General features: G+C 44.6%; 1 protein-coding gene across 1 annotated transcript in view; it reads right to left on the minus strand.

Annotated features, from left to right (window-relative positions):
• LOC138301998 (uncharacterized) overlaps window positions 1-15060 on the minus strand; it is a 103343-nt gene that overhangs the window by 49615 nt on the left and 38668 nt on the right. Inside the window, exon 2 of the mRNA XM_069242426.1 lies at window positions 2568-2701. Within this exon, the coding sequence (XP_069098527.1) occupies window positions 2568-2701 (134 nt within the window). The remainder of the gene's footprint in view (window positions 1-2567; window positions 2702-15060) is intronic.

Consider the following 15060-nt stretch of genomic DNA (forward strand, 5'->3'; position numbering starts at 1 on the left):
GCATGCCCTGTCTGTCTGATTCCTGATCTAAAATCCTTTCACTATCGGAGGTAGCCGAGGATGAATCACCCAGGGATTGTGCTGGTGGTTCCAGCCTAATCCCAATAGGTGATATCGACTGCATCGTTGGCATTGTAGAGTGGAGCAGTGGAGTCTGAGGCAACATGATAAAATGCTGTCTCTGCCCTTATTGTCCATTTCTCTACTGACTGCAACTTATCACCTTTTACTGAGTCTTTGATAATGGAGCCATTTTCAATTTAATTAATCATGTTATTGTATTTGGTTGCCAGGTCGTCATCGGTGGTTGGCTTGCCTTTCAACTATGAGTTTGTCTCTGGCAGGGTGGCTGTTGACAATGTAGTATTCACCTTCGCCTTCGAAGTACTTGAGGGTACCATTCTTGTCTTGTCACATGATGCAATATGTATTATACTTGTGAATGGCAGAGGCATATATTTTCACTTCTTTTTTGCTAGTGATTCTCCTGAAACCCTAGCTGCTACCTCACAATAGCCAGAAGTCTGTCCCTTCAAGAAGGCACAACGGGTCCTAGCAAAAACTGCCCACTCTCATTTTACATAATTGTACAATGTGTTGTTAACTATATGTAATGTTATGTATGGCTCTAGTAGAGAACCCTTGGCATAAATAGCTGAATTCAAATCCAGTCACTCACAGCTATGACTGAGCAACAGTTGTTAAAAAAAGCTGTAAACAGGGCCTCTGAAATTATGCGCCAGTACAGGGCCAAATTATGCAGCAAGGTTGTGTAATTTATGCAACAAGAAAAGTCAAATCATTCGGCATTATGCAGCACATTTTATACTAGTATTAGTTCATTATTTCATCATTTGTAAACTTGGTAATTCAGTATGGTCATTTGCTGCACTTCATCAATACCAGTTTAACACCAAAATATAGCAATAAGCAACAGAAAGGTGACCAGTCCAGCTTTGTAAATGGCCTTTCACTGTGCTGCAACACGTGTTGCGGCATTTTTAGTAACTTTTGAACCATTTGAGTGAGAAACAATTTTTTTTGTTAAAGTCAGCAGATTATGGCAGCAGATGATGGATTATGAGGCAAATGCAGCACATCTATACTTATGCAAATCGAACATTTGCATAATTCCAGTGGCCCTGTCTGTAACTCACTGCTGCTACGTCATAAAGGAATTCCAGGCTGCTCTGGCAGGACTCTCACAGAGCCCGTCGGAGCAGCGCTGGAAACCAGGAAGCACAGTTTCTGGAGGAGAGGGCACATAGAGTGGTGGGGGTCGATAACAGAAGGTCATGCATTTTTAACACTGTAAACATAGAAGAGAGGCCAGGTTATGTATGGCTCCCTCATTTCTCTTCTGACCCTGCGTAGTAATTGAAATCAGGGGCAGATGATTTTGGGGCCATGCTTAACAGAATTATAGATGGGTGAAAAGTAAATTACGCTCCATCCACCTACAGCTTTACCAGTTTTTTCAGAGCAGAGCTTTCCTCTGTCTCCTAGGTCTGCTGCAAGCTCCTTGATAACCAGCTAACCTTCCACTCCCTTACTTACCTACAGCTCAAACGTTATCTTCTAGTCAGCTATCGCATGACTCACAACAGTACTTACCTCCAAGATAAACTAAACACAAACTCTCAACAGAAATTATTAGTCAGAACACCCATCATAGTTAGCTGACTACTACCAAAACATTTACCACTAATCAGAAACAATGCAAGTTTTTCAGTCTCAGGCATGCTTCCCACAGCGAGCATAAAATCACTTTCTTCTCTTTTACTATATTTAGACACTTGCCATTACGTCATGCTTAGGGCTGATGCCTTCCTTTGCCTTAAGGAAATACTACCAGCAATATATGCCACATACGAACATTCACCATAACACCTTCCCCACACATCTTGTAAACACCAACAACAATGCACCTCTAGGACATAAAACCATCTGGGAGATAATCACACAAAACTAAGAATAAACTTAACAAAACGTACAAACACATTTAATACAGCTTATATGAGCCACAAAGCCAGCAAAACCCCACTTAAACTATCCCAGTTATTACATATTTGTAAGCCACACGTCTGACAGATACTAAACTATGATGTATTTCAACCTTTAAACAGACTAGACCCTTAAGATCCAAATATGTAATTGACGAATGACTGCGTTTCTGGTCTGCATTTAAAGGCATGGAAAGTACACTGGAAAAGCGACAATACAACTGGGCTATATTAGTGGCAGAATAAGAACTAGACAAACTCTACTGACATAACAATTCATCTTCATTTTATACAACCATTTTAGTTCCGCTTATAAAGGCAATATATACAATCTGAAATAGACTACGAATAACAACAGCATGTTTTCTAGAACGCAGTATGCAACTCTGAAAGACAGAATGTAGGAGTTACTATGGTGAAAAAGTTTAACTTTATCACTTAATTACAGTCCAGGTGATCTTTATGTACTTTAAAAATTACGAGGGTCTTGGATGAAAAAGCAATGTGCGCCTTCATGCTCTCAGCTGTGCTCTCCATGTACACAGTGAAGTTATTCATGCTCACCTTTCAGCAGATGATCGCTTTCATCCTCGTCAGTGCTTGATACTTCAGCAGAAATCTCCCAAGATGTCAAAGGCGTGTCCAACCTGGAACCTTCATCTTCCTTGCTGAGAAGTGGGGACTCTGCTGTCTGAACGCTGATAAGCAGACTCAGAAGTTTTAGTGTAAATATAAGGTGTAATATATGAGGGCATGCAAAAACCATATTGAAACATGTCTATATTCCACTGTATTTATGACTGCACAAGTCATCTGTAATAAGAAACTGATAACACTACTCAGATAACAACTTAATATATTCTTCAAATGCTATATATTCTTTACATGGAAGCAAACAAATAAAACACTCAGTAGCCCCAGCTTGCACAGGACATATAATTTAGTATTAAAGATGGCAGGACAGAGAAAACCAAAATATGGTTAGAAAAAAGGAATGCTATTCTATGGCATGTGGAAATTTCATAGGGCGTTTTGAACTACATTTTATGTAGAAAATTCCATGAAAACATTCAGAGGAAAAATAATGTATAGTGTCCCCATTGCATTGGCATTTTAACATTCAGCATAATTCTGTAGAATATTCCACATCACATTCTAAAGAAATCTCCATAAAAATGTCAGAAATAAAGATGTGCTAGTTGATTGATAAATGTTCCAGATATGAAACACTCACTCATTTTGGAACATGGCCTGTAGGAGGCTGGCCCTCGGTGTAGTGTGCAAAGCTAGGCACACTGTGCGGGGGGTCCAAGGAACCACACGTTGGTTTTACGGGGATAAAAACTAGATCACTTAATATTCAAATTTTTAAGGTAGCTTGGTCGAGCAGTGAGCCTATCCTGGAGAAGTGCAAAGCATTTGTTGTACTCACAGTATCAATCTTGCCATTCACACACTCAAAGGAATAATTGGAGACCAATTTATAAAAATACTTCAGACGTTTATGTAATTTTTAAGACCAAGATTATCAAAATTGGTTTAATACTTTTTGAGATATGGATTTTTTAAGATTAATAAAAGTAGTCTTTTTGTGTGTAATTACGCACCATAGGAAATAAGGGAAAGTCACCTTTAAAAATACATATAAAATCACACAGTTGCTTTACCAAGTTCCTCTTTTGCAGGTTAGTCGAGGTCATCGGTAGACACACTGTGCCAGCTGGAGAAGCTTGGGCGGCTCCGGGTTCCAGCAGGAGTGGCGGTGAAATGTCTCTGGAGCTGGTGCAGGGCCACTATGAGGGACCACTTGGAAAATGTTTGTGCAGGTAAGTTTGGAGGTTATCCTTTAGACTCCCTTTGGACTGTCGAGGTTGAAGGGGGTGAGGGACCCTTAGGGCACAGGGCAGCTGGGTGCAGAGCGAATCGGTGAACCAGGAGCTGTGCGCAAGGGTGCCCTTTGGAGCTGGAGGTAAGTCGGGTCAAGGGTTGTGTGCAGGATAACGGAGGCACTCTGATGGGAGGTCTGGGGTGTTCCTGAAGTGTCTCAACTGGGGCTTCCTCCTGGTCCTTTTTCAGCCCAAGGAGGGTTGTTTTCCTGGTGTCCGATATCAGCTGACCAATACCCAAAGTACTTGCATGGTTCAACCACTGGAGGGCACAGTGCCACCACATGTGGCACACTTGCGGGGTTAGTCCTTGCGATCATTGGTGTGTTGTTGGGTCCAGCTGCAACTTCCAGTTCTGGAGTTAGCCACTGGTCAGTGAAGTGATCCTCACTGGTTTGCTGGTTTCTTCTTGTTGCAGAGTGGTACCTTCACTCTGGAGGGGGTTCTTGGGTGATTTCGAAGCCAGGAGGTCCTCTGTGGTTCTTTAGAGTTTTTCCAGTTGTTCAGCAGCTCCTCGGCAGTAAATGTCGTGTCCTGGGTGCAGCAGGCATGGTTTGTCACCTTTTCTATGTGCAGCAGGTCCACAGTTCTCATGCTTTGGATTTTCTTGGTGCTGGTCTTTTTGTCCATCAAATCTGATTACCTGGTCTAGGGCTGCCCACTAAATATTGAATTTAGTGGGTGTTTTAGAGGAACCTAGTAGTGTCCAATTGGACAACTACCTTTGGGTGGCTACACCCACTTACGTGACCACTTTCTGTGGGAAGGGTCACTTTCCTATCCCTGACTAGCTATTTTTCTTCCATCAAAAATGGAGGAAAATGAAATGGAGTGTCCACCTCGCAGGCAACACCTTAGCAGTGGTACATGCCAGGTGGGGCCACTCCTCTTACCCTTGGTGTAGTTTCCAACCTTTGCTCTTGCCCATCTGCTGCTAGCAGCAGGCCTGGGGGCTGAGTTTTAAAGGCATTATGCCCTTTGAAGCTCGCCACAAGGGCAATGCAAATTACTGAGTGCACATTCCTTAGCACCTCCACCCAGGAAGGGCATAGCTCTACAAACAAGAGAGACAAACCTCTCCCCCAACTTTTGTAAAATGGGTGTCTGGAGGTGGCAGGCTGGCTAGAACCAGTCAGCAACCATGCCACTGCAGTAGTTAGCTTTTGAACAGGAGACCTCTAAGGTGACCCCAGGGTACATTTAGGGATAAATCTAATACAGGTACAAGTTTGGATTTATTATTCTGAGTTGTTTGATGCCAAACAACCCACAGTTCAGAGTGGCCATCATGTAGCTGAGAAACTCGTGTTGATCAGTGTCCAGCACATGTATTAAAATAGCTGTTTACTCACTATGTCCCAGGTTAGGCAAGGACACAGTGGAGGCATATTGCTCATGCAGCTATGGCCTCACATATAACATGGTGCACCTTGCCTTAGGGCTGTAAGGCCGAGGGATGTCTTACCCATAGTATATGCAGTGTATGGTGGAAAGAGCACACAGGCAGTGTGCCATGTTGTGTTTGTGTTTTAGGTTTTCCACAAGTACACCCAGCCTGCAATGCTGGGGGCATCTGGATGCATGGCCCTAGAGGGTGGCAGAACCAGTGCTGCTGCCCTCAGGGACCTACCCACAGTTCCCCATGCCATGGGTACCTAAGGACCTTTTACTAGCGACTTACAGTGGTAGCTAAAGGTGTATCCAATTGTCCCAATGCATCACAACCTGGTTAGCAGTGGCCCTGGTCACTACAATTTCTAGGCTATATCATACATCAGGCAAAAAGTGGGGGCCAACCATATGAAAAAGAGGCCTTTTCATACATGGTCACAGATTTTTCAGAAATGACAATATGCATTTTCAGCTTGATAGACTTTCTACACGAATGCCTGAAGCACACACCATGTAAAATTCTCTGGACAGTAAGCTCCCACTCTATCAGGACCAACCACAGTAAAATGTTGATTAATTGTAGTCCGAGTCCTGCATCGTAGGCATCTTCATAGAAGTAATAAACATTAAAATAATTCCCCACTGTGTGTGCGAACCCCAAAGCACTATTCATAAATGTATTGTCCACTGAAACGTCACACAGGGTGTCAGCGTTCATTTGTCCTTATGATGAGCATTCCCTGTAATAGTTTATCAGGGACTAAATTGTTTCTTGGAAATCCATTAAATGAAATTTAATGAGCTGTTTCAAGAGTTAATTGCAGAATCTGGTGTGCAAGAAAGGTGTGAAAGTGTATTAAAAGGGAAAGAATAAGTGCAGCGGGACAGGCTTTCATTGAAAGGTGAGAAAAAAGGGTTCTATCTCTTTAAGGCCCATATTTATACTTTTTTAGCGCCTCATTTGCGTCGTTTTTTGACGCAAAATCGGCGCAAACTTACAAAATACAATTGTATTTTGTACGTTTCTACCGATTTTGCGTCAAAAAACGGCGCAGACGCGGCGCAAAAAAAGTATAAATATGGGCCTAAGAGTCTACAAACTTCCACTACCCTAAAAGTATTTCAGGGGCAGTTACCTTACAGGGCCAGTTCTTTCTTATGGTAACACTGGTATTAGGTTTCATTTCATTCCTAACAAGCAGAACTGAAACTACAAATAAGTAACCTTTTTTTCTGCATCATGGGATCTTCATTCGTACTCATAAATGCTGCAACAGACTTGCAAGCGAATTTTTTTTTAACATCTAAAAGGCAACTGTTGGGCTGCAGAAAGAAAACAGAAAGAACATTACCTCTATGTGTAAAGAGAATAGACTGACACAAAATAGATTTTCTATTTAAGAGAGAAGACCGTTGGTTTAGTGTCTGAATCCAAGCAATGGTGTGAATGTGTGAACATACTTCCATGTTGCTGCCTCACAGAGGTTAGCAATTGGTACATTCCTGATATAAGCTGTCGTAGCTGCTTTCCTTTGACAGAATATGCCTTAAGCTTTCCTCACAGATGTTTGGTCACTAGCTGGCATCATAATGTGAAGCATACTATCCATCTATCAGTAGATTGTTTCAGTGTAGCTAGACCCTGTCTGATTTTGTCATAGTTAACAAAAGTTACTTTGTTTTTCCCAGGTCTTTTATGTTATCTTTATAAAAGCAAAATAATCTTTGGCTGATGCTGAAGAGGTCAGAGAGGGGATTGAACTCTAAATTGGCATTACCTCCTACCTTCTGCCTTGAACTGCTGTTTGAAGAACTATTTTTATTTATTAAAGGTCCACTACCTTCAGGGTCTGTGTCTCGTTCCTCATTTTTAGCATTTTTCTCCCATGTGTTGACAAAAAAAGCAAACATTGAAAAGGGAGAGGTTAATAATTTTTAGCTGTGCCTCTGGTTTTAAGGGGGCAAGGAGGAGCCAGGAGGACCTGTGTATTGATACTCCATGGCAGGAGGAGCCAGGAGGAGCCAGGAGGACCTGTGTATTGATACTCCATGGCAGTGTCTCGTAGCTGACAATTCTACTGAAACAACGACTGTACTAATAATGTCGTTAGAAACCAATGTATTGTCAGGAAGCATTTTAGCAAAGCCGTGCTGCAAATGATTTGGCAAGCCATCTATGAAGGATTGCAGGCCGCTGCATATTTCCCTTTTATGCCTTTCCAGTAGTACTGTCATACCAGACATTTTCTTTCTCATTCCAGTAGAGTTGTAGTTTACAGAGCTAAAGCGTGACTTTTTCTCACTGAAGTGATCATAATTGTATCAGACTTCGGTTCAGTTTTCAGGAAAAATGGATCCTGTAGTGGTACCTTATATTTTTTCAGTAGGTTTTATAGTGTCAAGCAGAACCTGTAGTAAAGGCAGCAAGAATTTCAGAGCTTGGCTGTAGAGTTTCTAGAACCACGAACACTGCTGGCTGTGGAGCCTCCAGGCGAATGGTAAGGTTAGCTGCTCCTCTGGCTAGTACTTCATGAAAGTTAACAATGTTGTCAATGGGAGAACCTCTTTCTTTTTCTTTATTTCTTTATTTCAGATTAAAAACACACTCCAGAAAAGAAAAACACAAATCATAAGCAAGAAACTAACCATAAAACAAACACTACTAAAAGGAATACATCCTGCAATCAATAAATACATTCAGTTTATCTCTATTAAAACTGATATCAAAAAAGTCTGGTTTGTTTAATGAAATCACAAGTTCATAATAAAATATATATAAAAACAAATCTCTTTATCCAACAACAAGGCCACAGTATATTTTTGAACTCTAATCGCCCCAGCCAGGAACTTGGCCACCTGCATACAAATAATGGGGGGGTGCAACATTTGTAAATATAACAAAGCAGGCTTTGCTTGATAAAACCCTTTCCCTCTCAAAAGGGGAGCTATATAACACTGTCATAAAGATCAAAAGTGACCACAAAAAAACGTAAAGTGCATGGTGTCCTGAGTTGAAAAGTTAACGCAGGAACAGGGAATGCGATCATCCCCATTATAACGTATTTGGGCGACAGTTAAAGCCAAAGTAGCAAGTTAAATTTAAAACGTGTTAATAAAACGCGCTGATACGCTGAATTCACAAAACCGAGATAGGGCTCCAAGCCGGGCTCCATTTGCGTTAAAATATAAACCCTGACCGAGGTTTTCTGTAGCTCCTTATCTTCCCTCTCACTTTTTGCCTGGGCCATAAACTGTTGCTTGGCCTCAATAAATCCTTTTTTTAAATTAGGTCAGGAACAGAAAAAAACTGAGGGCATCTTAACTTATCAAACATTCTTTTAACATAAAATAACCACCGGGTCTTGAGCATTGTAGTGCAAGACAATCTGTGACTATGGTCTGATTTGATTCTAACTCCCATTTAGACCAGAGTTTAAGCCAACACACTACCGGTGCTAAGGCCAACATGTTGGCTATATACCCCACACCTAATTCCTCACGGGTGGCAAAAGAGGACCCTGACTGAGGGAGACCAAGCAATCTTCTGATACAGGCATTTTGAACCTTCTGGATCTCCCCACAGTCTTTATATCCCCAAACGCCACATCTATATGATGCTATCGCTACACATTCGGCAGAATAAACTTTTAATAATGCTAAAACAGGCATAAGCCCTAACTGAGAGGCAAAGTCGAAAAGTGCAGCCACGGTCCTGGCCATAGCTTTTCTCTTCAACTTCAAATGTGGGTCCCATGTACCATTTTCATCAAGGATCACCCATAAATAAGGGAAAAATGTGACTCTTGACACTTAATGCCCTTCACCAAACATTTTCTTACTCTGCCTTCTACCAGGCCTGATGACCATAAAATGGGACTTAGAATAATTCACGAACATGCCAAGGGAGGCCATAAACTTGACAAAAGAATCAAGAAGACGCTGGAGACCCATCGAAGTTCTGGCCAAAAGCACAGTATCTCCGGCATACACCAACACTGTTATCAGTCTTGACCCAACCATGGCACATGATTTGAGGCAGAGCTTAAAACTGGGCACAAATGATTAATGTATAACATAATCAATAGTGGCACCAGGATGCAGCCCTGCCTTACACTATTCACAGCATTTATCGGGGCTGACAAAGACGTCCCAGAAGTAAATCTACCCTTGCCGTGAGGTTCTGGTGAAGATTATGCAAAAAATCCACAAGGTGGATGTTAGACCTGACAGCCTTAGGGTGGTCACCCCTAACTTTTTGCCTTCCTCCCTCAACTTTTTGGATACTGTTTTTTCTGGTTTTAAGACTGTACACACTTTACCACTGCTAACCAGTGCTAAAGTGCATATGCTCTCTCCCTTTAAACATAGTAACATTGGATCATACCCAATTGGATTATTTAATTTACTTATAAGTCCTGATTAAAGTGCACTATATGTGCCCAGGGCCTGTAGATTAAATGATACTAGTGGGCCTGCAGCATTGATTGTGCCAGCCACTTCAGTAGCCCCTTAACCTTGTCTCAGGCCTGCCATTGCAAGGCCTTTGCGTGCAGTTTCACTGCCAATTCGACTTGGCATTTAAAAGTACTTGCCAAGCCTGAAACTCCCCTTTTTCTACATATAAGATATCCCTAAAGTATGCCCTAGGTAAACCATCTGGCAGGGTGCTGTGTAGGCAAAAGGCATGACATGTACCTATGTAGTTTACATGTCCTGGTAGTGTAAAACTCCTAAATTCGTTTTCGGACACTGTTGTGAGGCCTGCTCCCTTCATAGGCTAACATTGGGGCTGCCCTCATACATTGTTTGAGTGGTAGCTGCTGATCTGAACGGAGTAGGAAGGTCATATTTAGTATGGCCAGAATGGTGATATAAAATCCTGCTGACTGGTGAAGTTGGATTTAATATTGCTATTTTAGAAATGGCACTTTTAGAAAGTGAGCATTTCTCTGCACTTAAATCTTTCTGTGCCTTACAAACCACGTCTGGCTGGGTTTAGTTGAAAGCTCCTTGTGCATTCACTCAGACACACACAAAACACAGGATACTCAGCCTCGCTTGCATACATCTGCATTTTGAATGGGTCTTCCTGGGCTGGGGGGGTGGAGGGCCTGTCCTCACACTAAGGACTGCCACACCCCCTACTGGGACCCTGGCAGACAGGATAGAACTAAAAGGGGACCTGGTGCACTTCTAAGCCACTCTTTGAAGTCTCCCCCACTTCAAATGCACATTTGGGTATATAAACAGGGCCTCTGCCCTCAGACTCTTCCTGGAGATGAAACTTGTAACCAGAACCTGCATCCTGACAAGAAGAACTGCCTGGCTGCCCAATGGCCTCACCTTACTGCTTTCTGTGAAGGAATGCTGCCTTGCTGCCCTGCTGCTCTCTGGCTGAGGTGAAGAAGTGCTCTCCAAGGGCTTGGATCGCGCTTGCATCCTGTTCCCTGAAGTCTCAGTACCAAAAGAACGAGTTACTTACCTTCGGTAACGACTTTTCTGGTGGATACATTAGCTACCTGTGGATTCCTCACCTCATGAATACTCCCATGGCGCCAGCATTCGACGGAAATCTTCTTACTAGTCTCTGCACGTCGACGAGGACGTCACTCTAGCCCACGCGACGCCGTCTGACGTCATACAGGCAATAAGAGGTCCTCGACGACGTGCGGACGTCAGTACCAATCATTTTTTACGTGCATGAGAACAACCAGGCAATGCAATGAAAGAGCAAGGCAACATCCCATTATATTGTAAAAACACACAATATTGTATGAATAACTGTAAATCTTTTTATATAAATATATATATAAAACTTTCTCTTTTAAAATATATACACACACCAAGTATATACACAAAGATATATACATATATACATATATATAAATATATTATATACACATCTATTGCACCCTCAAAGACCAAGAGGAGCGCACTCAAGGATTACTTGGTAAGACCAGAAAGGCAACGGGGAGGCGGGTGGGACCGTGAGGAATCCACAGGTAGCTAATGTATCCACCAGAAAAGTCGTTACCGAAGGTAAGTAACTCGTTCTTCTGATGGATACAACTACCTGTGGATTCCTCACCTCATGAATAGAGTCCCAAAGCAGTACCACGCCCGGCGGTGGGTGCCTAAATGGTCAAACCAAGAAATCCTGCAGCACTGACCGTGCAAAATGGCCATCCCTTCTAACCTCAGAATCCAAACAGTAATGTTTTGCAAAAGTGTGAAGGGACGACCAAGTTGCGGCCTTGCAGATGTCGACCACAGGAACACCTCTGGCCAAGGCCGAAGTGGCCGACTTAGCTCTGGTGGAATGAGCTCTAATGCCCTCAGGAGGATCCTTCTTTGCCAAAGAGTAACATATTTTAATGCAAAGAACAACCCACCTGGATAGTGTTCTCTTGTGGACTGCCTTTCCTCTCCTCTTGCCCACGTATCCAATAAACAGCTGATCCTCCAGCCTGAAATCCTTTGTTCTATCAATAAAGAAGCTCAACGCTCTCTTTGGATCCAGACGGTGCAGTCTTTCTTCCTCTTTGGAAGGATGAGGCGGAGGATAGAACGTGGACAAAGTAATCGCCTGAGCCAAATGGAAGGGTGACACAACCTTCGGGAGGAAAGCAGCCTTGGTCCTCAACACCACCTTATCCCCATAAAAAGTTGTATAAGGGGGCTTTACTGATAAGGCCTGCAACTCACTCACTCTCCTTGCTGATGTTATAGCTATCAGGAAGACTGTTTTTAAAACTAAATACCTCAAGGGGCAAGAATGCATAGGTTCAAAAGGGGACCCCATAAGGAAAGTCAGGACCAAGGACAAATCCCATTGCGGCATAATGAATGGCTTTGGAGGATATTGATTTAGAAGACCTTTCAAGAATCTGACAACAATAGGTGATTTAAATAAAGATGGTTGGTCTGGAAGACATATGAAGGCTGACAAGGCCGATAAATAACCCTTAATGGTAGCCACTGCACAACCTTTCTGCGCCAGAGATAGAGCAAAAGACAAAACGTCCGATAGATGAGCATGCAAAGGATCAATCTGCCTCTCTCCACACCACGCAACAAATTTAGACCACCTATTAGCGTAGATAGATTTAGTGGAGTGTCGCCTGGCCGCTAATATAACATCCACTACCTCAGGCGGGAGAGAGAAGGAACTCAGGTTGCCCCGTTCAATCTCCAGGCATGTAGGTGCAGACTCTGGAGGTTGGGGTGTAGAACCTGCCCCTGCGACTGCGAGAGGAGGTCTGCCCTGAAAGGGAGACGGAGCGGCGGGCACATTGAGAGTTGGAGAAGGTCGGTATACCACACCCTCCTTGGCCAATCCGGAGCTATTAAGATTACTAGAGCCCGGTCTTGGCGAATCTTCCTCAATACTCGAGGAATCAAGGGTATGGGAGGAAACGCGTAAAGCAACTGGCCGCACCAGGTTATCTGAAACGCGTCCCCCAACGCTCCCTGCATCGGATACTGGAGGCTGCAGAATAACGGGCAATGCGCGTTCTCCCGAGTGGCAAACAGATCTATCCGAGGAAACCCCCACATCTGGAAGATTAAACAGACTTGATCTGGATGGAGACGCCACTCGTGGTCTGCCGAGAATTGGCGACTGAGACTGTCCGCACGTACATTCAAGACCCCGGCCAGATGATTTGCCACCAAGCAAATCTGATGGTCCTTTGCCCAGGACCATAGCCGAAGAGCTTCTCTGCAGAGAAGGTACGACCCTACTCCTCCCTGTTTGTTTATGTACCACATCGTGGTAGTATTGTCCGTCAGGACCTGTACCGACTGACCACGAAGGGATGGGAGGAAGGCCTTGAGAGCCAAACGTACAGCCCGTAACTCCAACAGATTGATATGAAACACCTGTTCCTCTGGAGACCAAAGCCCTTTGATCTCCAGATCCCCCAGATGAGCTCCCCATCCTAGGGTGGAGGCATCCGTTATTACCGTGGCCACTGGTGGCGACTGCGCGAACGGCTTTCCCTGTGAAAGATTGTTGCCCGCAATCCACCACTTCAATTCCACAGCAGTATCTCTGGAGATCTTGACAGTACCTTCTAAATCTCCCTTGTGTTGAGACCACTGCCTTCGGAGGCACCACTGAAGAGCCCTCATGTGCCAGCGAGCATGCGTGACCAACAGAATGCAGGAGGCGAACAGACCGAGCAGACGAAGGACCTTGAGGACTGGAACTACCGCTCCATTTCGAAACATTGGAACCAATTCCTGAATATCTTGAATCCGCTGAGGCGGAGGAAAGGCTCGACTCAATGTTGTATCCAGTACTGCCCCTATGAACAGGAGGCGCTGAGAGGGCTCCAAGTGAGATTTGGGCACGTTCACCGAAAAGCCCAGGTCGAACAACAACTGGGTTGTTGACTGCAGATGATACGACACAAGCTCCGGGGACTTGGCTTTGATCAACCAGTCGTCCAAGTAAGGGAATACTGCTATCCCCTTCCTTCTGAGCTCCGCCGCAACCACTGACATCACCTTTGTGAAGACTCGAGGTGCTGAAGTAAGACCAAACGGGAGGACCGCAAACTGATAGTGCTGCGACCCTACCACAAACCGGAGATACTTCCTGTGCGACTTGAGTATCGGGATATGAAAGTAAGCATCCTGCAAGTCGACAGACACCATCCAATCTTCCTTGTTCAACGCCAAAAGCACCTGTGCTAGGGTCAGCATCTTGAACTTTTCCTGTTTGAGGAACCAATTCAAGATCCTCAGATCCAGGATTGGTCTCAACTGACCATCCTTTTTGGGAATCAGGAAGTATCTTGAGTAACAACCTCGACCCTTTTCCTGCTCTGGGACCAACTCTACCGCGCCCTTTGAAAGGAGGACTTGAACCTCCTGTTCTAGCAACAGGAGGTGTTCTTCTGAACAATAAGATGGGCGGGGCGGGATGAGGGGCGGGAACTCCCGAAAGGGAAGTGCGTAGCCTTTTCCCACAATGCCGAGAACCCAAGTGTCCGTTGTGATAGACTTCCACTTGTGGAGAAAATGCTGTAATCTTCCCTCTACAGGAGAGGAGTGATGGGGAAACGGTGGAAGCCTAAGGCTGCTTCCCCTGCTGCACCCCTCCAGAGGACGAGGAAGAGGCAGAGTGCTGTTGAGAGGCTCCTCTGGTACGGACCCCACCCCTCCCCCTCCCTCTAAAGGACCTATAGGGGAGGGAAGAGGCGGGTTGCTGGAACCTCCCCCGAAAGGAAGAGGAATAAGAGCCACGCCCAAATCCCCGAAACCTCCTGAAAATTCTAGAAGAGGCAGAGGAAGAAGGAGCTTGCAGTCCTAACGATTTGGCTGTGGCTCTGCTCTCCTTAAATCGTTCCAAGGCTGAATCTGCCTTGGCTCCAAACAGTCTGTCCCCATCAAACGGGAGGTCCAGCAGGGTCGACTGCACATCCGCAGAGAACCCTGAGTTTCGGAGCCAGGCCTGTCTTCTTGCCACCACAGCCGTGCCCATCGCCCTGGCCACCGAGTCGGTCGTGTCCAGCCCAGACTGGATAATCTGGGTTGCGGCAGCCTGGGCGTCCGAGACCACATCCAAGAGACCCTGGGGAAGCTCCGTAAATGAAGACGAAATATCATCCATCAGCGCATGGATGTACCTCCCCAGAATGCACGTTGCGTTGGTGGCCTTCAACGCCAAACTGCATGACGAAAATATTTTCTTGGACTGCGCATCCAGTTTCTTGGAGTCTCTGTCTCCAGGCACCATCGGGAAGGAACCAGGCGCTGACTTTGAGGAACAG

The sequence above is a fragment of the Pleurodeles waltl genome, chromosome 6 (genome assembly GCF_031143425.1).
Source record: "Pleurodeles waltl isolate 20211129_DDA chromosome 6, aPleWal1.hap1.20221129, whole genome shotgun sequence".
In the NCBI taxonomy this organism is placed as follows: domain Eukaryota; kingdom Metazoa; phylum Chordata; class Amphibia; order Caudata; family Salamandridae; genus Pleurodeles; species Pleurodeles waltl.